The 24,863-nt window shown below is 53.5% G+C and overlaps 2 protein-coding genes across 3 annotated transcripts; both read left to right on the forward strand.

Annotated features, from left to right (window-relative positions):
- Window positions 1–249: 249 nt before the first annotated feature.
- On the forward strand, window positions 250–1,699 carry LSM10 (LSM10, U7 small nuclear RNA associated). The gene is made up of 2 exons (XM_036397259.1): window positions 250–279; window positions 1,127–1,699. Exon 2 carries the CDS (start codon window positions 1,132–1,134, stop codon window positions 1,501–1,503), a length of 372 nt encoding a protein of 123 aa, XP_036253152.1. The 5' UTR covers window positions 250–279; window positions 1,127–1,131; the 3' UTR covers window positions 1,504–1,699.
- Window positions 1,700–2,721: 1,022 nt separating this feature from the next.
- On the forward strand, window positions 2,722–24,863 carry STK40 (serine/threonine kinase 40). Of its 2 annotated transcripts, none has more exons than XM_036397200.1 (12): window positions 2,722–2,804; window positions 8,758–8,882; window positions 10,766–10,885; window positions 11,821–11,906; window positions 12,356–12,499; window positions 13,653–13,880; window positions 14,702–14,754; window positions 17,590–17,705; window positions 20,721–20,865; window positions 21,529–21,648; window positions 21,921–22,005; window positions 22,655–24,863. In XM_036397200.1, exons 3-12 carry the CDS (start codon window positions 10,774–10,776, stop codon window positions 22,871–22,873), a joined length of 1,308 nt encoding a protein of 435 aa, XP_036253093.1. In that variant the 5' UTR covers window positions 2,722–2,804; window positions 8,758–8,882; window positions 10,766–10,773; the 3' UTR covers window positions 22,874–24,863. The 2 variants fall into 2 exon arrangements, with proteins under 2 accessions (XP_036253093.1, XP_036253092.1); XM_036397199.1 differs by having other exon boundaries at window positions 8,758–8,870.

Genomic DNA, 24,863 nt, shown 5'->3' on the forward strand with positions numbered 1-24,863 from the left:
CACACGGACACCGGGACACACGGACACCAGGACATTGTGACAAGCGGACATTGGGACACACGGACACCCGGACACGCGGACAGCGGGACACACAGACACCGGGACGTTGGGACAAGCGGACACCGGGACATGAGGACAACGGGACTTGGGGACATTGGGACACACGGACAGCGCGCGTGGCCGCCCCGCCCCTTCCCGCTGTGGGCGGGGCGAGGGGCGGGGCCGCGCGTGCGCGAGGGGCGGGGCGGCGCGGGCGAGCGCGCGGGAAGGCGGCGGCGCGTGAGTGCGGGGGGGGGCCCGGTGTGCGGGAGAGGGGGATGGGGACAGGGACAGCGGGGGGACCCGGGAGGGGGGGGTGAGGGCAGGGACAGGGCGGGAGGGACACGGAGCAGCCCAGCGGGCGGGGAGGGGGAAGGAACGTGTGCCAGGGGGGTGGGCGAGGAGAATGGGAGTGACTGGGGCGAGGGGCGGCGTGCGGTGAGCGTGCGAGGGGTGCTATGGGAGCAGGGGAGTGTGCGGGTAAGTGTGAAAGGGGCCGTGTGTGAGCGGTGATGCGTGTGCAGGTGAGAGTGCGAGGGGCGATGTGTGTGCGTGCAGGTGAGCACACGGTGTGTGTGCGTGCAGGTGAGCGTTTGAGGGATGGTACAGTGGGCAGGTGTGTGTGCAGGGACTGGTCCATGGACAGGAGTTAGTCCATTTACAGGTGTGTGTGCAGGGTTTGGTCCATGTTCAGATGTTTGTCCATGTTCAGGTGTTTGTCCATGTTCGGGTCGGGTGTATGTGCGGGGGTTGGTCTGTGAGCAGGTGTGTGTGCAAGGGCTGGTCCGTGTTCAGGTGTGTGTGCAGGATTTGGTCCGTGGGCAGGGGTTGGTCCATGGGCAGGTGTGTGTGCAGGGGCTGGTCCATGTTGAGGTGTGTGTGCAGGGGATGGCCCATGTTCAGGTGTGTGTTCAGGGGTTGGTCCATGTGCAGGGGCTGATCCATGTGCAGGTGTGTGTTCAGGGGGTCAGGCTGGTCCATATTCAGGTGTGTGTGCAGGGCTTGGCCCATGGGAGGGGACTGCTCCATGTGAGGCACAGCGGGCGGGTGTCCCCAGCCCCTGTCCCCAGCCCCTGTCCCGCCGCAGCCGCCATGGAGGTGAGCCACTCGGTGAAGGAGCGCACCATCGCCGAGAACAGCCTGGTGATCCTGCTGCAGGGCCTGCGCGGCCGCGTCACCACCGTGGAGCTGCGCGACGAGAGTGCGGCCGCGGGGCGTGTCACCAGCGTGGACGCCTTCATGAACGTGCGCCTGGCCGAGGTGACCTTCACGGACAGGCAGGGCGCCGTGTCCCGCCTGGACGAGCTCTTTGTGACCGGCAGGAACATCCGCTACGTGCACATCCCCGACGAGGTGGACATCCGGGCCACCATCGAGGAGCAGCTGCAGGCCATCCACAGGGTGCGCTACTTCGGGGGCCGCGACAAGGGACGCAGAGAGTTCCTCCCTGCCAAGCACAAGTGAGGGCCTGGCGCTGCCCACAGCAGCCAGGATGGACCTGGGTGGATGTGCCCCTCTGATGGACTGCCAGCTCTCGCTGTCCCACCCAGTGACATCCCCCAAGGAACGTTTTCCCCCAAGGACTTGGGGCTCTGCTGTTCCCCCCACCTGCAGAGGAGCAGGACTGGTTTTTGTAGTGAATAACATCATTTAAAGTCTCTGTGGTCTCTCTGCTGATTTCTTGTTCCATTGGCAACTACTCATGTCCCTCCTCCAATGGCCAAAGGACTCTTGGCCGGAGCTGCCAACCCACTGCCCCTGGCTCAGCCTTTCCGTGCCCACTGAGTAAAGGACTTGCTGTAACCAGCATGGCCACCCTGGGAGCTGGAGCCGCTGGTGTTGAGCTGGGCAGGGGCTGGTTCTGGTCTGTGCTCATCATCCTGCTGAGCCACTATTCTGGAAGTGTTCAGCGAGATGAATGGAGTGAACATGCAGGGGAAGGGGCAGCACAGTCTACCTCAAAAAGCAGGAACATGCTTCACCCAGGACACAGAATGCTGGCACTGCCAACTCCTCTGCTTCCTCCATCACCAAAGTCTGCAGCCCACCATAGCCGGTTCCCACAGGGACCCTGCAGGACACGGAGCGGGGGGCTGTGCCCTGGGGGTGCTCGTTTGCACAGGCCTGGGGCTGGGCAGCAGCGCAGGGCAGACCGGGGGGCCCAGCCTGGGGCATTCCAACCCCGCCAGTCTCAGCCTGGGGCTCAGAGCGCGGGGGTTCTGTGGTTCCAGTCCGGGGGTCCCAACCCAGGGTGCCCCAGTCCAGGAGACCCAACCCAGGGTGTCGCAGTCTGGAGGTCCAAACCCAGGGTGTTCCAATCCGGGGGTCCCAATCCGGGGGTCCCGCTGCCGCCAGGCAGGGCTCTGTGGGCGTGGCCGTCTCGACAGGCCCCGCCCCTTGGCCAATCACGGCTCGTTCGAATCTCCCGCGTGCTCACCAACCCTGCAGGCTCCTGGCCTCGGCCTGAGCCAATCAGCGACGGGTTCATCGCACCACAGCCAATCAGCGTCCGCTGCTTGCTTCCCTCTCTGCTGCACGCTCCAACCAATCAGAGCCCGCCGCAAAACCCGGTCCGGCCCCCGGGCTCTCCTCCAATCACCGCTCGCGTTGTCGCCATCGCCCAATCAGCGCCGCCGTTTCCCCGTTCCGGCGGCGGCCGGCAGAGGGCGGGCTGGTGGCGGGGGGCGGTGGCTGCGCGTCACTTCCGGTGCCAGGCGGCCGCCGGAGCGGAGCGAGGCCGGGCCGGGCCGGGCCCGGGGCCATGGGTGAGTGAGGGACGGGAGAGAACGGGGGGAACCGGGCCGGGGCTGTGGGTGAGTGAGGGGTGAGACAGAGCGGGAGAACCAGGCCGGGGTGAGTGAGAGGTGGGAGAGAACGGGAGAACCGGACCGGGGTGAGTGAGGGGCGGGAGAGAGCGGGGGAACCGGGACCGGGCCACGGGTGAGTGAGGGGTGAGACAGAGCGGGGGGAACCCGAACCGGGACTGGGCCGTGACTGAGTCAGGAGGATGAGAGAGAGCGGAGGGAACCGGGACCGGGCCCATGGATATACGTGAGAGACGAGGGAGCTGGGGCTGTCGGTGAATGAGGGCGAAGCGTGGGGGGCATGGCCCTGGACCCGTCCCCATCCCGGTCCCACCGTGCGCTGGGCCGGGCCGGGCGCTGCGGGCAGACGCGCCGGTGGTACCGACCGTCCGCCCGGCCGGGGGAGCCCCCCAGGTGCCTTGGCCGCCCGGCTCGGCTCGGTGCTGCCGGTGCTCTCCAGGCTGGGGGCTCGGTTTGAGGCCCGCAGCAGCTCGGGGGCATGACCGGGGGGCTGAAGAAGGCACAGCCTGTGACTGGGCTGGCTTTGCCTCCAGTCTGGGCAGGAACGTTTGAATTTAGACTTCTGGGACCTCTGTGCCGAGGAGGAGCCTCGTGTGCCTCAGCAGTGAGTAGGTGAGGGCTGTGCCTCTGAGTGAGGGTGAGTAACACCAGCAGGTGTTACTCGGAGCAGGGACGGACCCTGCCCTGCGCTCCCTGCAGCTCACCAGGGGCGCTGGGGAACTTCCCACCCCCAGAGCTGGGTGCTGTCCCTCTCTGGTTGTGGCCTTGGGAGCCCTGCTGCTTGTGCAGTACTGAGGGTGTGAAAGGTCTCACTGCTGGGGGGACCTCATTGGGACATCCTCTCCACTGCTTGCACAAGGGGTTTGGGGTTGTGCTCCCTCCTGCCCAGGCTGTGCTGAAATGTGCTGCACCAGAGCTGGGGATTCAGTTCTTTGCTAGTTTAGGGCCTTAATGTGTGGGCTTAACATCTGCCGGTATGAACAGGTGTGCTGAGGGTGTGGGGCTGCAATCCCATGTCCAGAGGGAGCTGGAGAAGTCAGAGCAGAGGCCATTGCCTGATGTGGTGGGGCTGAGCCACCACCCCTCTGCCATGTGCTGTGGGACAGCTGGCTCCTCTGAGGCAGCAGGGGAGGCACCTGGCACCCAGGTGAGGTTGGACCTGGCACCCAGGTGAGGCGTGGCCCGAGGGACAGCAGAGGAGCACTCACCTGCTGGCATGGAGCCCTGGGCTGGCAGCACTCAGGATTCAGGACATATTTCCCCGTTGCTGGAGGGCTCGTGCTGCATCCATTGATTGTTTCTCTGTGCTATCCATGCTGAGGGTTTGATCTCATAATTGTGCTCCTTAAAAGCAAAGTTCAGCTGGGCTGTGACCCTCAGGATGTTTCAGAGCCTGGGATAGGCAAGGGAAGGCTCACAGGCACTGAGCTGGGCTGTGATTCAGCACAGAAAAGATATGGACCTGTTGGAGTGAGTCCAGAGGAAGCACCAACCTGATCAGAGGGCTGGAGCACTTCTGCTGTGAGAGACTTGGGGTTGTCCAGCCTGGAGAAGAGAGCCTTCAGGGTGACATGACTGCCCCTTCCAGTACCTGAATGGGCTACAGGGAAGATGGACAGAGACTATTCACAAGAGCCTCAAGTGACAGGAAAAGGGGGAAGGGCTTCACACTGAGAGAGGGCAGGGATGGTTGGGATACTGGGGAGAAATTCTTCCCTGTGAGGGTGGGGAGGCCCTGGCACACGTTACCCAGAGAAGCTGTGGCTGCCTCATCCCTGGAAATGTTCCAGGCCAAGTTGGACAGGGCTTGGAGCAACCTGGGGTAGTGAAAAGTCTCTTTGCCCATGGCAGGAGGGTGGAAGGGTCTTTAAGGTCTCTCCCAACCCAATCTGTTCTGTGACTATGACTAGAGACAGCCCTGGGGATTTTGCCTGAGCTGCCCAGTGAGCTTGGGGGGTGTTACCTGTGCAGGGGCTCCAGGTGCTCCAGGCAGGTGCAGTGTGTGTCTCCTTCCTGCCTGGGAGCTCTTGCTGGACAGAGTAGGCTCTCTCTGGCCATTTTCTGTGTGAAACAGGCTGTTTTGGGTAATATTCTTTTTGCAAGTGTGCAGTTCCTGTCAGTGTGTTGTCACTGCAAACCCCAGTAGCGTAGGCCTGGCAGTGTGTGCAGGTAACTTCAACACGTTTGTCTCCAGGTAGGGCCAGGTGAGTCACCGCTGAAAGAAACTGCAGCCACACCTCGCTGGGAAGTGTCAGCACGTGTGTGGGTCACACTCTGTGCACACAGAGGTCCTGCTGCAGGGGCTTATGGCATATTGGTAGTATCAGAAGCAATCAATGAGAAATAAAACCTTGTCATACAACCCACCCCTCACCGCTGGTGGGGTTTGGGAGGTGAGCACAGCCTGACTGCAGGCACAGACCGGGTCAGGGATTTGTGCTGGGGCAGCAGTGCAGCCTCAAGTGCTGCAGCTGCATTTCCAGGCTCCTGCTGTCAGGGTGCTGGGCTGCAACGGGGATTTTTCCTGGTGGATGTGGCCTGTGCTGCAGCACGAAAGGGTTAAGCTGAGGTTGGTGTTTATGTAACCAAAGAGGGAACTCCCAGAGATGAGTCCTTGGCTATCTCATGTGTTGATGCATCAGAAGGGCTTGAAGAAAGCCTGGCTTGTTGCTTGCGCCGTAGTTACGCACTGGAATCCTGTGCTTCAGAGTTTCCCTGGCTGCCAGGGGGGGCAGCCAGGATGGAATTTGCTTTCCCTGCTATGTGACTTGGCCTGTGGAAGCCCTTTTGGTCCCTGAGGAGCTGGAGACTGGCCACAGCTGCATGTGGGTGGAGGTAAGGTGTGCTGGGCTCCTGTAGGGACTCCCAGGCGCTGGCTGTGCCTTGTTCACGTGCCTGGGGTTCAGCTGATCCTCAGGCTGGGCTGAGGCAGGAGGATCTCCAGTGGGGCAGTTCAGAGGTGTTCCTGTCTCCCAGCTTGTGGAGCTCAGCGATTCCAGACTCCCCTGGGTGCCTTCCAGCAGCACAGGGCTGTCCCAGCCCCTCGTGCTGCCCCAGCGCCCCAGGATTCCTCCTATTCCCGTGGGCAGAGAAACTCTGTGCCTGGTTTTGAGCGAACTTCTCGCTTAGGGAAGAAGTTGAATGAGTCTCCTCTGGGTTCCAAGAACCGTGTGAGTCAGGGCTCTGTTTCGGGAGCAGGCTTCCCTTCCTGGAAGGGCAGCGCAGCGGAACACAGGCTGCACTGAGTCATCCAATGGGCTTTTTATATATATATATATAAAAATATATATACATAGATCTATTATTGCTTCTCTTGGAGAACCGTTCAACCCCCAGAGCCTTCAGTAACTAACAGTTAACATTCCTGCAGAGGGAATCTCCTCTGTGCTGTGCAGAGGGAGAGGAGTGGAGCCCACCCTGATACCCCCACTCCTCCTCCCATGTGAGCAAGGAGCCAGGGAAGGGCTGAGGCTTCCCCTGTGCATTCCACATTATCTTTAGGGATGAAATTGTTCCTGGCTGATGTCAGGAAGGCTGAGCTGGCTGCAGGAGGAGGGACAGACAGGTTTGGCACTGAAGAACAAAACAAAAGTCCTGTGACTGAAACTTTGAAGGACACTATGTCCAGAAAGTAACTTTTGCCTGACTAAGAGTCATTTAAATATTAAAATGCACATCAGCTTAATGAAGTACATGCTACCACACATAACTCTCTCTCAATTTCCCCCTAGATCATGCTGTGTGCACTGTGGGAGGAAGAGGATAAGGGTGGGCTGTGGATGGGGGGGGCAGAAATTTCACCTTTTGAGGAGGAAGAAAAGCTAAAAAACCCTTGGATACACTTGGCAGGTGACTCTCTCCCTGCTCCCAGGGTGGGATTATGTCTTCTTGGTCTTCGGGGTCTCTGGATGTGCTCCTGGTCTCTGAGGACCAGCTGGGACACAAGGGGTGTGTTTCTGCCCATATTTCATACACTTAATGCAACAGCCTGCTTTCCTTGGGATCTGCCCCGCAAACATTCCCTTTAATCCCCCAGCCAGTGACTCCTCCGCAGGCCTGCCCGATCCAAGCTCCGCCTGTTCTCAGGGAAGCTTTTCCAATGAGAGCCGAGCTTTGTCCCTGGGCGTGCTGATGACTCGGCTCTGAGCTGTTCTGGCCGGGTTTGCCCGGGAAGGAGTGAGGCAACACTGGGATCGTTGCTCCTTGCAGTGACACCGACCTGCTGGTGTTCCATGTGGGAAGCTGGGCCGTGCTCCAGCTTTTTCCCATTTAATGTTTTGTTCGTGGAGCTTTTTAGGTCATGTTCAACACAGCTTCCCATGAGCCAGGCTTAAATGTGACCTTGGGTTAACCATCACTGATAAATACTGCCCACTGTGGTATTTGGGTGGGAAAAGGTGCAGCCTGATGCTGCTCATGTGATTCTGTTTTTTTAACTCTATTTTTGCAAACCTGAAGGCTGCACAGAGAGGGACAAAAACCTGTGGAGCAGCTCTGCAGCTTCATCCCAAATGCTCCAGCTTTTGGCTTCAGGAGGGAATGCTGGGCAGGAATGCTGCTGCAGTGGGTGATGGAATGTCTCCATCTGTGGGCTCCAGAGGCAGGTCCCTGGAATGGTGTGAGCTCCTTGAAGGAACTTCTCAGCAGTCCTGAACTTCCAGCAGGAGCTCTTGGGCTCTGTCACCTGCTGCTGGTTCCCAGCCCAGCCACTGCCTTATTCACCACAATCAGCTCATCACAGCAGCAGGGTCAAGCACTTTGGGGTTCCTAGTCCTCACACCAGAAGTGTAACCACCACTGAGTTCATGCTGTGCCCTTGGGGCAAGACAAGCCCCCCAAAAGTGCAGTGGGGGCTGGACCAACTGCTCTGAAGCCAAGAGTTGTTCCTGTGCTGCTGAGTAATTCTGCTCATGCCCCAAAGGTACCTTTTCCATTCCAGCTCTGAGCTGTGGCTGCTGGACTGCAGGACCTGCTTGTTCCTCATTCTGGGATGAAAAGGGCTTTCCTCAGCTCATGTTTTCCATTGTTGTTGCACCAGGGCACTGGGACATGCAGTAATTCAGGAATTAAACAATTCCCTTAAGCTACATAATTAAAAGGCATTACATTTAGGTCCCCAAATTAATTGATTCATAATTCTATTAATGCCCTAGCTAGCACACTGAAAGGCTTTGGACTGGCTTCTCCAGTGAGATGTTTGATACATCCTGTGTGTCACATCAAAATTAGGTATAAATTTCTGTACTGGACTTGTAACTTTGTCTGTGTGAGGAACCATTTTTGTTCCAATGGCAGGACAAGGGAGGAGGGTGGTTTGATTCAGCTTGAATTTAGGGGGAAGGGATCCATCTGTCCACAAACAGGTGAGACTTTCCAGTTCATAAGACTGAAAAGAAAAAAATCATTTTAACATCAGCAGCATCAGTCTTGAGAGAGAGCCTCTTACATTGCTGCAAGGAACCAGGACAAACCCATGTTTAAAACACTCCATCCCAGGGAAAGTGATATCAGATACTGATCTGACCTGAACGCTGTTAACTCCTAGCATGATAAAAAGCTGCTGGTGGTGGCAAGGAGTCTCTTGGTGCTCAGTCAGGTGTGTTTGAGATGTTATTAGACCCAGGCAGGTTCTGCATGGTGGGGGTTCAAGTGGAGCCTGTGTTTGTCCCTGCTCCAAAGGCCTGCCCTGCATCACTTTGGCTATGGGTGACATGGGAGTTGTCCAGCAGTGCAGGAACTGAACTTCCAGAGCCTTTTATTCTCTCACCAGGAGCTTCAATCCTTTTTTCCAAGCCCAAAGAAACAGCCCAAATAAAGGTTCAGTGCATCCTGTGTTACCATAATCAGAATAATCCAGAACCATGCATCAAGTGAATCTCATTTCACATTACAGAGTCCTCGACCTTTTGCCCATCCAGCCTTCTCCAAGGTGACAACTCCTGCCTCCTGAGACGTTGGAAAACCTAGTTTGGAAGAAGAGTAACGATACAGTTGATGCTGAACTACGTGAGTCCTCAGGTTGTTTTGATTACAGTAGCACCATTTACACCAGCAAGCCAAATTGCACAATGGGATTATCTCAGAGCTCCTGTGCACGGGGTTTCTCCAGGGGAAGTGTTGCTCACATTTCCAGCTGAGACAGTGCTGTGCAAGGAGAGGAGGAGCTCATCAGGATGTTGGGTCAGGGATGCAGAATGAACAGCAAGGAGCACATGGGGGTCAGAGCTGGCTGCTGTTCAGCTCACTGGCATGGTGACACTGCTCTGTGGAGGTGTGAAGGTGCTGGAGTCAGGAGTGCAGGGATGCAAAGTCTGCTGCAAGGCTCCTCCCTTTATTTCCTGGCTGTTGCTGGTCCTGGACAGGTGCTGCTGGATGAATCAATGCAGTGAGATCAGCCTGTGTCCACAGAAAGGGCGGGACTGCCAGAGGGTGAACTTCACTCACAGGGAGGTGATTTATCAATCTCTTATGTGGTGAAACACCTGGGATCTTCTCAAACAAATATGTACAACCCAGAAAATGCTTTCCCCTGTCTGCTGTAGTAACCTCTTAGGGCAGAACTCTTGGGATTGGGTTCGAGTAAGAAAATGGAGCTGTGCTTGGTTCCTCTTCTCACCTACCCCCCAAAGTGTCTTTAAAAAGTGAGAGCACAGACGTGAATGTGTGTCTGCAAAAGTCTTTGAAGCTATTTTCTAAAATCTAGAGATGAAGAGGAGCTGTACTGGGAGCAGAGCTTCCGTTGGCTGGAGCTGATGGATGTGGGGAGCTCACCCCACACCCAGAAGCTCACCTGAGAGATGCTTTTCCAGCTAAACTGAAACAAGACTTTTCTTTAGTTTTAGTCATAAGCCTTGAATTTATTTGGCCCTTTAGATCTTGGCTGTGCAAATTCTCTTTAGATTTCTCAACAGCAGAAAATGGATGTTGGAAATCAGACTTTCTGCACTATCTGAATAAGGAGAGGTAGTTGAGTTTTTAGTAGTGCTAAATAGTGATGATGTGTGGACCTTGAATGAATTCCTAGATGCAAACCACGAGATTCACATTTAATAGATCAAATGGGGTTTTGCCCATAGTGGTTGTGCAGGAAAACACACATGTTGTCACCAGTGTTGCCTTTCACTGGAATGTCCATTGGAGCATTTAATAATGTGTTAGTTCTAAACACAGCATTGATTCCTGCACATGGAGGCTGAGGTGACAGGGTTTTATGTGCTGGAGTCCAAATTCCAGCTGCACTGGATGTAGGTAGATGGAAACGTAATAAGGTCAGAGTCTAATGAGGTACAGAGAGAGGGGACTTTTTTCAAGGCTAAAAATACATTTTTGAAAAAACATTGTGAACTGAACTGAATGTCACAATAACTATTGTGCTTGTTTTCTATGCCCTTGTTGGGAAAGGTGAAAGACACTGATTTTTGTGGTCAGTTTTGTGCATTCTTGGCTGTTTGAGGAACAGACTCAAGCCTCTGAGGGACTCAGTGGGTGGTTGTGATGCCTCATGTGGATCCTCTGTGGAGAAACCCCCAAAAGGCTGCAGCAGCAGCAGACACCCATACACAGGGCTAACTTGGGCATCTTCTTTCAGAGCTTTTAGAATATGTTAATTTGCAAACTTGTTTTTGCTGTAAAACAGGCTTTAATTATCTTGACTTGTTCCCACTATGTCTCTCAAACAACTGTTGTAGGAAATGTTGCCCTGAATAAGAAGGCTGATTTATGCCTTGAGAGCTGCTCTGAGCCTGCAGCCCACCCCTGGTCTGTCAGCAGGGAGCCAGGGCTGTGTGTAGACACACAAGTAGGCAGAGCCACCAGTGCATCTGTAGGTGACAGCCTTCTAGGAGAAATCAGGAATAACAAGAGAAAATAACTCAGAGATGCGATCTCTGTTCTCTTTCAAGAGCCAAGGATGAAGCGGCGAGCATCGGACAGAGGAGCTGGGGAAACATCCGCTAAGGCAAAGGCTCTGTGCGCGGGGATTTCCGGGAATAACGCCAAGAGAGCAGGTCCTTTCATCCTGGGTAAGCAGGGAGGGGGCTCTGCACTGGGCAGGGTGGCTGCTGGTGCCAAAACTGAAAACAAAAGGCACTGTGGAGTGAGGGCAAGCAGGGGTGTAACTCAGTGTCTTACCTGAGAGCTCAGGTCACTGGATGTGCAGAGCAGCAGCCTGGGAGCTCCTGCAGCTGGCCAAGCTCAGGAGATGTGGGATGCCAGTGCAGCAAGGCAGGTGGGGCTTGGGAGAGAAATAGATCCTGATTTTACCCCCTTTGGAGCTTTTTTGGGGGGGGGTTGTTTTGTTTCAAATTCATTGGGGTTTTTTTTTTGATATGAGCTGTGTTCGACCCTGCTGACCTGGAATGTGTTGTCACATCAGCATGGGGGCAACTTAACAGTTCACTAGTGCTACTCAAAGTGCTGTGTACCAAGGCAAGGCCACTCTGCCAGCTCTGGACAGTTCTAGAATAGTTGTTAGTTCAGAACTGTCATCATAGACTTCACAATGGAAAATCAGTTGGAGCTGACTGATTTAAAGTGAGGAGTGGAGACTGTATGTTTACTTGAAATCTGGGCTAATTTGGACACCCCTGAGCCATCCCTGCAGAGGTGGCAGCTGTGTTCCCAGGTGTGGCAGTAACAGTTGCCATGGGTGTTGCTGTGAATGTAAGAGCTGTGTGGTTCAGGCATGCAGAAATTAGGATTTCTGCAAACAGCTGGGCCATGTGTGGGCTTTGATAAATGTTGCTCCAGAAAACAAATGAAACATTATCCCAAAAGGTTTCAGAGTTCAAGACCTTTTTTATTTTTTTTTTTGGCTTTAGATTTGTGAAAATGCACCCAAGCCTCCTGCAAAAAAGGGAACTTGGTGCAAGCAAACATAACTAGTGACAGCTGATGTAACCCGGGTTAGTCACTGCTGCTGGAGGGAAAACAAGTCTGTTTCTGCTTTGTGCTGTAGGTCCACGTTTAGGTAACTCCCCTGTGCCAAGTATTGTTCAGTGTTTGGCAAGAAAGGACGGGACAGATGACTTTTATCAGCTGAAGGTAAGCAAACTGCAGGCTCCCAGACCTTCAGGGCTCTCCAGCTCCTGTGCAGAAGCACCTGGGCAGTGAGTGAGTGGTGTGGGCTGAAGCAGTGCAGTGGGACATGGCTGCTGCAGCTCCCCCTTGGCAGGGCCAGATCCACGTCCAGATCAGCCCTGAGATGAGGCCTCTGCTGCTCTCCAGAGCCCTTGGATCTGTACCTGAATGGGGCAGCTCCAGGAGGGGAAAACCACTTGGGATATTTGCAAACAGCCACCCTTGCATGTTAATGAAGCTGCTGCTGTGCATTCTGCACAGATGGTGCTGAGTTCAGACAGGCCTGTGGCAAGGACACAACCATCAGAGCACTTCCACCAGCTGTAAACACATGGGAATGCCAAAAAGGAGAGAGGGCTGGGGGCATTTGTGTGCCTCTGGGAACTGTAAAGGCATTTTCCCTTTTCCTGAAGATTCTCACCTTAGAAGAAAGAGGTGATAAAGGAATAGAAACCCAGGAGGAGCGACAGGGCAAGATGCTGCTGCACACGGAGTATTCTCTTCTTTCCCTGCTCCACAACCAGGAAGGAGTGGTCCATCATCACGGGCTCTTCCAGGTACACTTGGTCACCATCCAGGCTGGGGCAATGCCAGGGATTGCTGATGGATTGAGCTGCTTTTGTTTAATGTACAGTTCGTGCTGACCCTGCTCTTGTGTGTCCAAGTTGCAGCACTCTGGGGTTAACCACCTCAGAGCTGCTTCAAACAGGAGCTCTGGAGAGTACAGCAGGATTTTGAGAAATGTGAGAACATTCACAGGTGGGACAGGCACTCAGCACCCCCCTCTTCAGACAGAACAACAGCTATTTCATTGGCAAATTAATTAGCATATTTTAGAACTGAATTTGTGCTTTCTAGTCCCTCTACTGTTTATAACTTGTAAGAGGGGACAAATAGCCAAGAAACTGTTTCAGCAAGTTAAACCAGTCACTGTGCTGATCAGTTTTGTGTGACTGGATTGTGTTGCTGTTGGTGCCTTTAGGGCTGTTCACTGATGTGAGGGGCTGATAGCAATTACTGGTTTGGGTGTTGGTATTGCCTGACTTGCTGGTTACATTTTGCCAACACACTTTTCACTTGAGACCATCTGTACTAAATCTTAAATAAGCCAAATGTCCAGCTCTGCTGTGTGTTGTTTACTGTCATGGAAGAACTGCTAATTGTGCCTTGAGATTTCTGCTCTTCTTATGAACAGTGTGTTGGATCCTTCTGTTCCCAGAGGCTGCTCCACTGCAGAGCTGTCCTGGGTTCAGCTCAAGGTGTCTGTGTGCATAAAGAGCATTAGTGCTGATGTGCACACAAAGCAGAGACTTCCTCTGCCTTCTGTACTCCTCCTCCTAGGAAAAGTTCTTCCCAGTGAGGGGGGGAGGCCCTGGCTGTGGCTGCACCATCCCTGGAAGTGTCCAAGGCCAGATTGGACAGGGCTTGGAGCAATCTGAAATCGTGGAAGGTGTCCCTGACCATGGCAGGGGATGGAATGAGATGAAACTTAAGGTTCCCTCCAACCCAAACCAGCCTGAGACTCTGTGATTCATTAAGTGAGCTCCTGTATCTTTTTGAAATCCTACTTCAGGACAAAGACCAAGCACTGTGATTGCATTTGCTTATTTTGAGATCACCCCCCAGATACTGAGTTATTTACTCTGCCAGGCTCTGTGCATATGTCCTGAAGCTGCCCTCAGGGGTTGCTTCTGTGTTTGCCTCCCCCAGGACCGAGCTTGTGAAATCATAGAAGATCTGGAAGCCAACAGGATGGTCAGGAAGATGAAGAAGCGCATTTGCCTGGTGTTGGACTGTCTCTGTGCTCATGATTTCAGTGACAAAACAGCAGATCTGATCAATCTGCAGCATTATGTCATTAAAGAGAAGAGACTCAGCGAGCGGGAAACCGTGGTGATATTTTATGACGTGGTACGAGTGGTAGAAGCATTACACAAGGTGAGAGCTTGGAAAGAGAGCTCCCTTCCAGTGCTGGGAGGCAAAATTTTCCCATGTTAGAATAGCAGATGCTTCAAAACTTCCTGGGGCAGGCAGTGTCCAGGTTACAAGGCAGGGATGTTAACAGTGTTCTGCATAAGACCTCGTGCCCCAAGCCCTTCTAACCCTGCTCCTCATGTTTGCATTCCCTTCCCTCCCTGCTCCTCGTGTTTCTGAATGATAATGTGGTGTTTGTGGGCTGTGGAGAGGGACCAGCTGGGCTGAGGGCAGGTCAGGTGAACCACAGTGTGGTAAGCTCAGACAGGGGCAGTCAAAGAGGAGAGCAGAGCCTGATCAAACTCAGGAAACAGAAACTGTTTCCCTGCAAAGCAAAATAAATCACAGTGGAAGAATTGATTGGAGATCAGAACCTCAAGCTACAGATTTTGAGATCAATGAACTAGAAACTATTGTAATAAAAATGGATTCTGCTGATGTTTGACTCGTTCCCCTGTGACACAGGGCAGTGCACTGTGGGTCTGGTAAAGGAATGCTCATCAGATTGCTCTAACCAAGCCTGGACACTTCAGTTCCAGGTCTCTTGGATACACTAAGTCTGTCTTTGTGTTCAGAGTAGCAAATTTGCTTGTTCTGTCCTGATCACAATCAAAAGTGAAGGGCACAAAGTACTCAGGGTGAAACCTGATCTGAAACCTTGACCTGGGTTATTTCAGAGTGTGCAGATGCCATGATTTCTTTTTAGTGCTCTTGTGCAAGTATGAAATTTATACTTCTACAACAAATAGGCTTTTGCTCATGTAATACTCCTATATTTTTTACAGAAAAACATTGTGCACAGAGACTTGAAACTAGGAAACATGGTGCTAAACAAAAGGTAAGTGTGCTGGAGAGCTGCTGGCCTGGCAGTAGTCTTGTTTCTTCCTTGAAGCAGATTTCTAATGCAAACATTGCCAAAGGCAGCACTTGTTGAGTACTCTTGTGCAGGAGAGTGAGGAAAAGGGAAGCAGGCTGTGCAAAACCACAAATCCAGCTCAAAGTTATATAAATTAATCTCCAAAACTGAATTTAGCCCCACCTGGGTAGTTCACTTTTCCCACCCAGCTTAGTGGCCCCTTGTCAGGACTTCTTTTTGGATTCTAACTGCTGAAAACTCAATTTTATAGTAATTTAGTAACCTGCAAGAAAAGTATTGATTTTATATATATTAAAAAGAACCAAAAAAAAAACCGTGGTGGTTGGTTCTGTTCCCATCATTCACCCTCCATCATGCTAAAGGCATTCCCAGCCCTGCTGGCTGTTCTACAATCACAGCAGTGTTAGATCTGACTGCTGCCCTGCTGTGTTTTTGCTAGCAGTGAAATATTGACTTATCAAAACAAAAGCACTTCTGTCCAGTGTGGATTTGTGTATGAAATGGCTCCCTTGTTCCCTTGCTGGTTTGACAGGAGCCTCTGGAGCCTGGCAGGTGCTGGATGCTGGTGCAGACCCAGAGGGACCAGCCCAGAGAGGGGCAGGAGCTCAGCAGGACCCCAGGGCAGGGGGAGGTGGCCTGGCTCTGCTTGGGGGCTCTGAGGAGCTGCTCAGTGCCCTTGGGGTCTGTGTTCCTTAGCTGGCAGCCTAGTGCAGCTCAGATCCTCTGCTCTCTCCTCCAGGATTGCATTACTGACTAAATATTTTGCGCTTACTTGAAGAATGAGTGGAATTCATCCTTTTCACACTGTCTGGGTTTCTGTGGAATGAATAAAAAGAGGGAAGGCTGGAGTTCTGCAGGCTTTGAGTCTACAAAGCTTGCAGGTTTGCTGAGCTCACAGCTTGCTGCTTTCTCCTCCCTAACACTGAGAGGAAACAGCTTTTATCTATAGAACTTGAACTTCTTGGTTCCCCACACACACACACAGCTGCTGCTGCTTCTCAGGGCCACCTCTAAGTTGGTTCAAGTTGTTTCTGTAGAGCTGCTTTAAGATAAATCTCTTGTGCTTGCTGCTTTGATTCTCCTCCTTGCTGGAAGAGGCAGACAAAGGTTGGTGCTTTAAAGGATCCATGCAGAACTTCCCTTCTTTTCTGGGCACTGAGTGCAGGGGAGCACCCCACCAGTGGAGCTACACCCAGGGCCCCACTAGCAGGGGGAGGTGTTTGAAGCTTTGAACACACTTGCCAGAGTCTCTCTTTGTGTTACATCTCTGCTTTTGCTTTTTTCTCAGCGTTGCTGAGGGAGAGCTGCAGCCTGTGCAGCAGTGAGTCACAGGGAAGGGTGGGAGAGGCGTAAGCGCCATCTCCATGGAGAGGAGCAGCCCGTGGGGCTGAGCTGAGCCCTTTGTTCTGCTCCAGCCCTGCTCACAAAGAGCCAGGGCCCTTCTCAGGGCAGGGAAGGAAGGTAACAACGTGGCACTGCAAGGTCCTGCAGGCACATCCCACCTGGGGCCCTTCCCTCAGATTCTCTTCCCCACAAACATTAAAGCCTCTCAGGTTTCCTCATAAGCCAGTGCAGGAGGAGTTGAGTGATTACAGATTAGATCAAATTTCAGGGACTAAATAGAATCAAGCAACCCTGAACATTTTAGTGTCCTATAGAACACTTAGTCTTTTAAATCCTTAACAAAACCTGCAGCTTGTTATTCAGCCAGGGAAGTCTCCTGACAGTTGAAGCTAACACTTCTTAAACACAAGTCTGTCTGTTTTAATAACCAGCTCTCCATGGCCAACCCACACTTGCTTCTATTCATTTGTCTGTGAGACTGGCTGGAAATGTTTCTTTGTTACTGTGACTGACTTAATCCATTCTCTCAGGTTCTAGTTGTGAAATACTTTTCAAGAAATCTTCCAGACAGTGTTTTTGTACTAACACCTTTACATTGTAAGTTAAAATCCAAATTATCTGAATGACAGGGAAGATTAATGGAACAATAGTTTTGTAATTAGCTCACTTGCACTGGAAAAAATTGTTAATGGGAGCTGGCAGTACCATAGAGAAGTAGGGGTGAACTAATAAAGAAATTCTGTGTACTTGCAGCTCTCCCTTTCCTGTGTGAGGTTTTTGGGTGTTGCTCAGGCCTTGTGTTGTGCACACCTGTGTGTGGAGAGCAGTCCTGTAGATCAGATGGAACTGCCACCTGAAGGCTCCTGTGTGGGATTCTTGAGTGACACAGGCGTGGTTGTGCTGAGTCTGATCACAACTCCTGCAGCTCCTCTGGTGACTGTAAACACCCAGTGCTCAGGGGCCAGGCACAGGCTGTTTTCCCTCAGCTCCCAGAAGATGCTGTGTGGAGAAGATGGCAGCTGGGAAGTGCAGGGCACAATCAGCAGCTGAAATAAACCTCAGCTTTCTTCACACTCGTGCCCTCCAGTGCTCAGGCAGCACCTGGGGCAGATCCTGCAACTCTGGTGCTGCAGGCTGGGATGTTCCTAGGAGATCAGCCAAGGCTGCAGGATGAGCCAGGTACAGCCTGTGCTTGCAGCCACGCTGACACAGGCCACCCAGACATTGTCACAGAGCCTTTTACTGCCCCTGTCAGTGCCTTGCAAGCCTTTCTGGCAGGCATGGAATCCCTCCCCTTTGGGATGGAGTTCATTTTACACCTCTGTGTGTCTTCTCCCAGCACTTCAAGCCCCCTAGAAAGCCCCACAGGCACAGTCCCTGTTCTGGAGTCACCTTGCTGTCTGTGCAGGATGGCCTGTGTCCCCTGACACCCTTCCCTGTGCTTCTCCCCAGGACTCACCGGATCACCATCACCAACTTCTGCCTGGGCAAGCACCTGGTGAGCGAGGATGACCTGCTGAAGGACCAGCGTGGCAGCCCTGCCTACATCAGCCCAGACGTGCTCAGTGGTAGGAATTCCCCTCAGCACTCATTTCACTTATTTGTGCCTCCTGACAGTAAATAAAACCACCTGTTGTGTTCCCATATGCACCTTCATGAGAGCCTCTTAATTAAGGTCCAGTTAGGAGACTTGGTCTGGTTTTCCAGCTGGGAAAGTTGGAGGGGAGGAGTGAGGCTGACTTTTTTCTTAGAGCTTGTCTGAACTTCAAAGCTGCTTCAAATTTGGCTGTTCCCAAATGAATCTGACTGCAGACAACATGTTCTGTTTCCAGTGTCAGAATTCAGTTCTTGAGGCTTTCCTTAAGCTGCAGGTAAAAACCCTGGGCCCAAGGGGCAGCCAGTCCAGATCCCACCAGGATGTCAGTGCATTCCAGCTGTGCCCTAAGAGCACCAGTTCCTCCAGCTGCTGCTCACTGCCAGTGACCCTCTGGGCAGCTTCTGGACCAACTGAGAGGAGTTACTTAAAATTAAAGGAATGATGACAGCAGGCCAAAGCAGTCTGGGCTGGATCCCCAACTCCAGCAGCCTGGCCTGTGCCTTGTCTCCAGCAGAGGCTCTGAGCAGAGTCTGGCTCCACCACAGAGCAGCTTTCCCTGGTGTCCTCCTGCCTTTAACTGTTCCCAGTGCATGGGACCATCAGGAACAGCTGTGCTTTCTGTCCAGTTGCTTCAGGAGGTTTCTCTCCGTGAGCTCTCATCTCTGCTCTGTTCATAAATCTTTGGGACCAGATGGGATCCACCCCAGGGTGATGAGGGAGCTGGCAGAGGAACTTGTGAAGCCTCTCTCCATCATTTACCAGCAGTCCTGGCTCACTGGGGGAGTTCCAGATGACTGGAAGCTGGCCAGTGTGACACCCATTCACAGAAAGGGTGGGAAGGAGGATCCTGGTAATTATAGGTCAGTTAGCCTGACCTCAGTACCTGATAAGATAATGGAACAGTTTTTATTGATTTCATCATGCAGCATTACAGGATGGCCAGGGTATCTGACCCAGCCAGCAGGGATTTAGGAGGGGTAGGTTGTGTTTGAACAACCTGGTCTCCTTTTATGACCAGGTTGGATATTAGGAAAAAGTTTTTTCAGAAAGGGTGGTAAAGTCCTGGAGTGGTCTCCCCAGGGAGGTGGTGGAGTCCCCATCCCTGGGTGTGTTTAAAACAAGCCTGGATGTGGCACTGGGTGCCAGGGTTTAGTTGACGTGTTGCAGCTGGGTTGGACTCAATCTTGAAGGTCTCTTCCAACCCAGCAACTCTGTGATTCTGTGCTGCTGTACCAGCCTCTGAGCAGGCAGGGGTGGTCCTGGTTGTCAGTGTAGTGACCCAGGCATCATTTTGGGGGGCTTTTTCCTCTCATGCAGGTGAGCCAGATTAGTAGCTGCACATACAGGTGGGACTGTGCACACAAAGCCTCTCCCTCTTGTAGATCCAGATATCAGGCACTAACACGAGTTACTTGTTCCTGGTTTCCCAAGCAACTGTATTGCAGAATCGCCCTCAGAGGGAGCCAGTCCTGGAGGATCCCACCCCAGTGGACTCCCCTCAGGAGGTTTATTGTCAGGTTTGCAGGCAGCAGCAGTAAATGTAGCCGAGCTCTTCCATCCTGATCTGCCAGGCAGGTTTGAGGCACTTCCCTCCCGGCAAGGAAGGGAGCAAAGGCAGGCGAGGAGGTGGATCCTGGGGCTCTTGCAAGCCTTTCCTGTTCTGCAGGATATCCTGAGGCCCTTGTGACCAGATGGATGATAGAAGCCAACTGCTCTGCAGGAGCTTGGAGCAGTTGTGGCTCAAGTAGCTGAAGGAGGCTACGAGGAGCTGCTCCTTCTGCTCCAGGGTGCTGATCTGTTCAGGCCTCCAGCTACCTTCTCAGGGCACTCTTGTGGTATAACTGGCCACAGGGCACTGAACAGGCTGTCTTGGCTGATACCTGACAGCTGAGGCTGCTTGAGACCCTGCAAGGCACAGCCTTAGCTCAGGACTCATCCTGCTCTCACTGCCATTGTGCTGCACCCCAGTTCTGGTGTGTGCCAACAGCCCATGGGGCCCATCCTGTGCTCTCCAAAACGCTCTCCCAAAACTGCTCAGTCTGCAGCTCCCCTCCAAGTATCAAGGGGGAAGTTACTTGAGGACATTCCACCTTCAGGCTTGGCACATCCCTCCCTCTGTATTGCCGGTGCTCCTGGGCAGGGGGAAGCTGGAGCGCCTGAGGAATTAATCATTGTTGTGGGTCTGCAGGAGAAGCTGTCTCTGCTGAGGGATGGCTGCTGAAATGTCACAGCAGGAAAAGTTGGAGGAGGAGGGAGAGGTGCCTTTTTCTGAGCATATAAAGCAAAGAATAATTAGTACAAATACCAAATGCTGCAGCAGTGACTCACTGTGTGAGTCAGAGGAAGTCTCTCCCGAGTCCTGTGCTCTGCTGTAGCACTGGGGCTTGATTTTGTGACCCTGTCCATGCTGCTGCTGTGTGCTGATTGTTGTGACCAAAGGGATTTAGAAGCAGCATTTGTATCAGGTGAATCCTGGGGCTGCAGCAGCCTTGGGTTAGGGTTTGTCTGGTGTCTTTGTCTAAATGTCTTTGTGCAGGAAAGCACCTTCTGTGCTTTTACATCTGGCTTCAGTGGCTGTGTGCTAGATTCATCCCACAGTCAGAGTCCCTTCTCCATGGGCTGTCCTCCCTGGTCCTTGAATTCCCTCCACCTTGCAAGCTGGGTGGTTCTGTGTGAGGGACACTGACCTGAGAACTCCAGCACAGCAATTCCAACCGCCTGATGCCCTTGGTTCACAGCAGGGATATTCCTGCTCCATAGGAAATAGGAGGACACTTGTGTGGAAATGGACAATTTGCTTACTCACAGATGATGCACCTTGGAAAGAGTTTTGGTGTCATGTTATGGGAAGCCTTAACTGTTTTGGTTAATGCTTAGAAAAAGGGTCCCATGTGAGGGTTACTCAGCACCTCTGCTGTGGGAGGTGAGGGGGTTGCCAAGGCTGTGCTTTCCAGGATTTTCAGGCTGTGTGTGCCCTCTCCTGCAGGCCGGCCATACCGTGGGAAGCCCAGTGACATGTGGGCGCTGGGGGTGGTGCTGTTCACCATGCTCTACGGCCAGTTCCCCTTCTACGACAGCATACCTCAGGAGCTCTTCCGCAAAATCAAGGCTGCCGAGTACACCATCCCCGAGTGAGTACAGCCTGCCCTTCCTGCCTGCCCACGGGCGCTGACTGGGCCAGCTGCAGCTGGAGGGGCTCCCCTCAGCACCCCAAGGGTCACAGCAGGACTGACAACAGGCGGTGTGCAGGAAGCAGGAGCAGGGGTTGGGACAGTTTGTGGGAAGGTGAGGCAGGCTCAGAGCAGTGGTTGCTCCTGTAGCTCCTGGCCTGTGACCGTGTTCACAGGGGTTCTTGGATGAGGGAAGAGACGAAGGATCTGACTCCATGTTTCAGAAGGCTTGATTTAGTATTTTATGATATACTATACTAACATTAAAACTATACTAAAAGAATAGAAGAAAGGTTTCATCAGAAGGCTAGCTAAGAATAGAATAGAAAGGAATGATAACAAAGGTTTGTGGCTCTGGCTCTGTGTTTGAGCCAGCTGGGCTGTGATTGGCCATTAATTAGAAACAACCACATGAGACCAATCCCAGATCCATCTGTTGCATTCCACAGCAGCAGATAACCATTGGTTACATTTCATTCCTGAGGCCTCTCAGCTTCTCAGGAGGAAAAATCCTAAGGAAAAGACTTTTCATAAAAGTTGCCTGCGACACTGGGCTGTGCTCCCAGCATGTCCATCCTGCCACACTGAGCCCACCCGAGGCTCACCCCGTGTTGTCTGTCCCAGGGATGGCCGGGTCTCAGAAAACACTGTGTGCTTGATCCGGAAACTGCTGGTCCTGGACCCGCAGCAGCGGCTGACGGCTTCTGAAGTGCTGGATTCCCTCAGCTCCATCATAGCGTCCTGGTATGTGCAAGGGGAGACAGGACACGCTGTCTCTGGCCACAGGCTGTGTTGTTCCAGCTGTGGCTGGCTCACCTCACCAGAGGAGAGTCTGGGAACTGCAGTAAGTCTTTAAATCCCATGTGTCCACCACTGTGTGCTGATGGATACAGCTGGGGAGGCCTGTGCAAATGCTTATGGCAGCCGTGACCATCCCAGTGGGATCACCCTGGGGCTGGGTGAGAGTGGCTGAGCCAGTGCCATGCTCTGGATCCCAATGCTGTGCTCTCCTCCAGGCAGTCCATGTCCTCACTGAGTGGCCCTTTGCAAGTGGTGCCGGACATAGATGACCAAGTGGCTAATCCCGAAAACCCCCAGGAGGTAGGTTTCCCTGCTTTCCACAGAACTGCTTCTCTGTGCTGCTGTGCCAATCTGTCTGTGGTGGCACCCCTTGTGTCCCCCAGCTGCGAAGGGGAGGGTGGGGAGGACAGAGCCGAGTCCCTCACGTTGTGCAGCGGAAGGAAAGGCCGATGCTGCTGGGAGCAGGAGGCACATCCAGCTGGCTGAGCTGCCAGGAAGTGAGCTCGGCCCCGGAGCTGATGAGAGCAGCTCACTCCGCTCCCAGCAGCGCTCACTCCCTCTCACACAGCTGGGAATGCTGGGAGGAGGCAGCAGTGTTGGCTCTGGCTCCCAGTGAGCCCTGCCATGGGAGCAAACATCCTGTTTTCCTGCCGGTTTGTTTCATGCTAGAAGCGTTGGCCACAGCCAACAGCCATGCAGGATCTGTGACAGTGCCGAAGGGACAGGGGTCAGGCAGCTGCAGCCTCAGTGCTGCCAGGGCTGGGATGAGCCATGTCAGGACAGAGCTGCTGTGTCCTGGTGGCACTGCTAGCTCACGAGGAGTCCTGCCTGTGTCCCCAGCAGCAGGTCCCTTTCCTGCATTAGGACCCCAGTTATCCCGTGGTAGCTCAGGCCCATCAGAGGAGCCATGGGGCTGCCAGGTGTGGCTCTGACAGGTCGGTCTCTGCAGGTGAAGGTGACGGAGGAGTGCTCCCAGTACGAGTTTGAGAACTACATGAGGCAGCAGCTGCTCTTGGCTGAGGAGAAGAACACCTTGCATGAGGCCAAGAGCTTCCTGCAGAAGCGGCAGTTCGGGAACATCCCGCCCGTGCGGCGCCTGGGCCACGACGCGCAGCCCATGAACCCTTTGGACGCGGCCATCCTGGCCCAGAGGTACCTCCGGAAGTAGCTTCCCCTGCCCCAAGAGCACGAGCACCACCCTGCAGTCCTGCCCTCACCTCGCCTGCTCCAGCCTACAGCAATACCGGTGTCCCACGACGGGGAATAATGTAGCAATCCCATGCTCTGTCCAGGGACACGCACTCACACCCACCCCGGACGGAGAAGACTTTTGGAAAAGCTAGTTTTGGAAGCAGCAACCTCTTGGCATCTTCTGGAATCTGTTTTTTTAAAATCGAAGCCTAGATGACTAATCTGCTTTTGATCATGACTGTAATCTACCTCTCTTGTCTTTTTAACCATGCTGTTCTCTGGATCGAGCAAAGCCCGTGGGAAAGGAGGAGACTTCCAAGGGTGAAGCTGCTGGCACAGAGCCGTGGCCGTGCAGCGCGGGGCCGGCCCGTGGCGCCCGCTCCGTGTGGTTTGAATAAGCTTGGATTTATCAGGGTTTCTCGAAAGGCAGAATTTCTTGAAACCTCCCACTTCCCTTCATCTGCATCAAATCTGTTTTTGTCCTTAGGTGCCACCTGGTCTGGCCGTGCTGGCCAGTCCTGTGTGGCCACCGCTGTGACCGGAGAGCCCGGCCACCGCCTCAGGCAGGAGCTGAGGAGTCGTCTGGGCAGGGATCAGATCCTGTCCCCAGATCAAAGGTTTTGCAGGACTTGGCCTGCCAGGGCCCCTGCCCCCTCTCCCACCTCTCACTGATTCCTTTAGTTTATAAGGATTTATGATTTTATCTTATTTTTCAGTAGCATATCCCAGGTGCAGTTACAGTTGCATTAATTCTGATTTAGCGTTTCCCCCCTCAGTTGTGGTACAGATGTAATATATGAGTTATAATGTGAAAAGCTTCCCAAAATAATTCGCCTAGAGATAGGAGGGGCTGGCTGAAGTCTCTACTGTATTTGTTCCCAGCTTTTCTTGCCATGCCAGCCCAAACCTGGGGCTGCTTCTGCCCTCATGCCAAGGCAGGGGAAGGACATCCTGGTTTGTCACCTGGTGCCACTGGAAGAGCTTTGGCCTGTGCTGAGAGCAGGAACGATTGTTTCTGAGCCTCATTTATGAACTGGATGCCTGTCTTGCCAGATGAACTGTTCTCACACAGAGCTCCCAAGGCTCCCAGTGCCCTGCCCCGGGCTCCTGCTCAAGGCAGCACCTTCTTCAGCTGCCTCCTTCCCTGCTCCTGGCTGCTCCCAGCCCTGGCATCACCCTCCTGCCAGCCCTGTGAGCAGGGAGGCTTGGAGCTGGGGGGGCTGCCCTGCTTTTTGGGGCTGCAGTGCTCTCTGGGCGTGGGCAGGGAGCGAGTTGCAGATGTTTGTAGCGTTTTGTTGCCTTTTCTTGCCCCGGGCTAGGGAAGGGGACGGGGTCTAAGCTGGGCCACCCCAGCAGTGGCTTTGTGGGGACAGGGGGCTGGACCTGAACCTCCCTGGCCTGTGTTGGGCATTACGTCCTGCCTGCGCCTCGCCAAGGCCCTGTGGCCAGGCAGGGCCCCTGTGAACACTAACACAGACCAGCTCCCTGCACCACCCCAGCTGAGCCAGTAGCCCCAACTCTTTCGCCTTATTTATTTTATTTTGAAATGGTGGGTCTGTCCTGTGGGCCCATCACCCCCTGTGCCACCAGCAGCAGGGCAGGGATCCCCTGAGCACCCCAGCAGGGCCCTGCTCTCTCCTTCTGGTTCTCTCCTGCCTCATTCCCTGTTTATTTTTACTGTTTTTCCCCAATGTTAAAGCAAAAAGCAATATTCTGGGACTCCCTGAGGCTGTATCACACCAGGATCCTGCAGTGGCAGCACCGGTCAATTCACTTGTGCTAAGGCAAACTGGAAGGGGGTGGTGCAGGGGGCATGGGGGCCACAGGGCCATGGCGGGACAGAGCCTGTTGTAAGGAAAAAAAAAAAGAAAAAGAAAAAAAAAAAGGAAAAAAATTTGTATAAAGACGTTATTTTTGTACTACATCGGAACTACTCCTGCATGTCGGCAATAAAACTTCATACGACA

This window comes from Molothrus ater, chromosome 24 (assembly GCF_012460135.2).
Source record: "Molothrus ater isolate BHLD 08-10-18 breed brown headed cowbird chromosome 24, BPBGC_Mater_1.1, whole genome shotgun sequence".
NCBI classification, from domain to species: domain Eukaryota; kingdom Metazoa; phylum Chordata; class Aves; order Passeriformes; family Icteridae; genus Molothrus; species Molothrus ater.

Bases quoted from the DNA above. Each gene is read 5' to 3' on its own strand.
- LSM10 (XM_036397259.1), top strand. From the start codon at position 1,132: ATGGAGGTGAGCCACTCGGTGAAGGAGCGCACCATCGCCGAGAACAGC.
- STK40 (XM_036397200.1), top strand. From the start codon at position 10,774: ATGAAGCGGCGAGCATCGGACAGAGGAGCTGGGGAAACATCCGCTAAG. The intron at 10,886-11,820 runs GTAAGCAGGGAG...TTTGTGCTGTAG, and splicing joins AGCAGGTCCTTTCATCCTGG to GTCCACGTTTAGGTAACTCC. The intron at 14,755-17,589 runs GTAAGTGTGCTG...GCTTCTCCCCAG, and splicing joins AACATGGTGCTAAACAAAAG to GACTCACCGGATCACCATCA.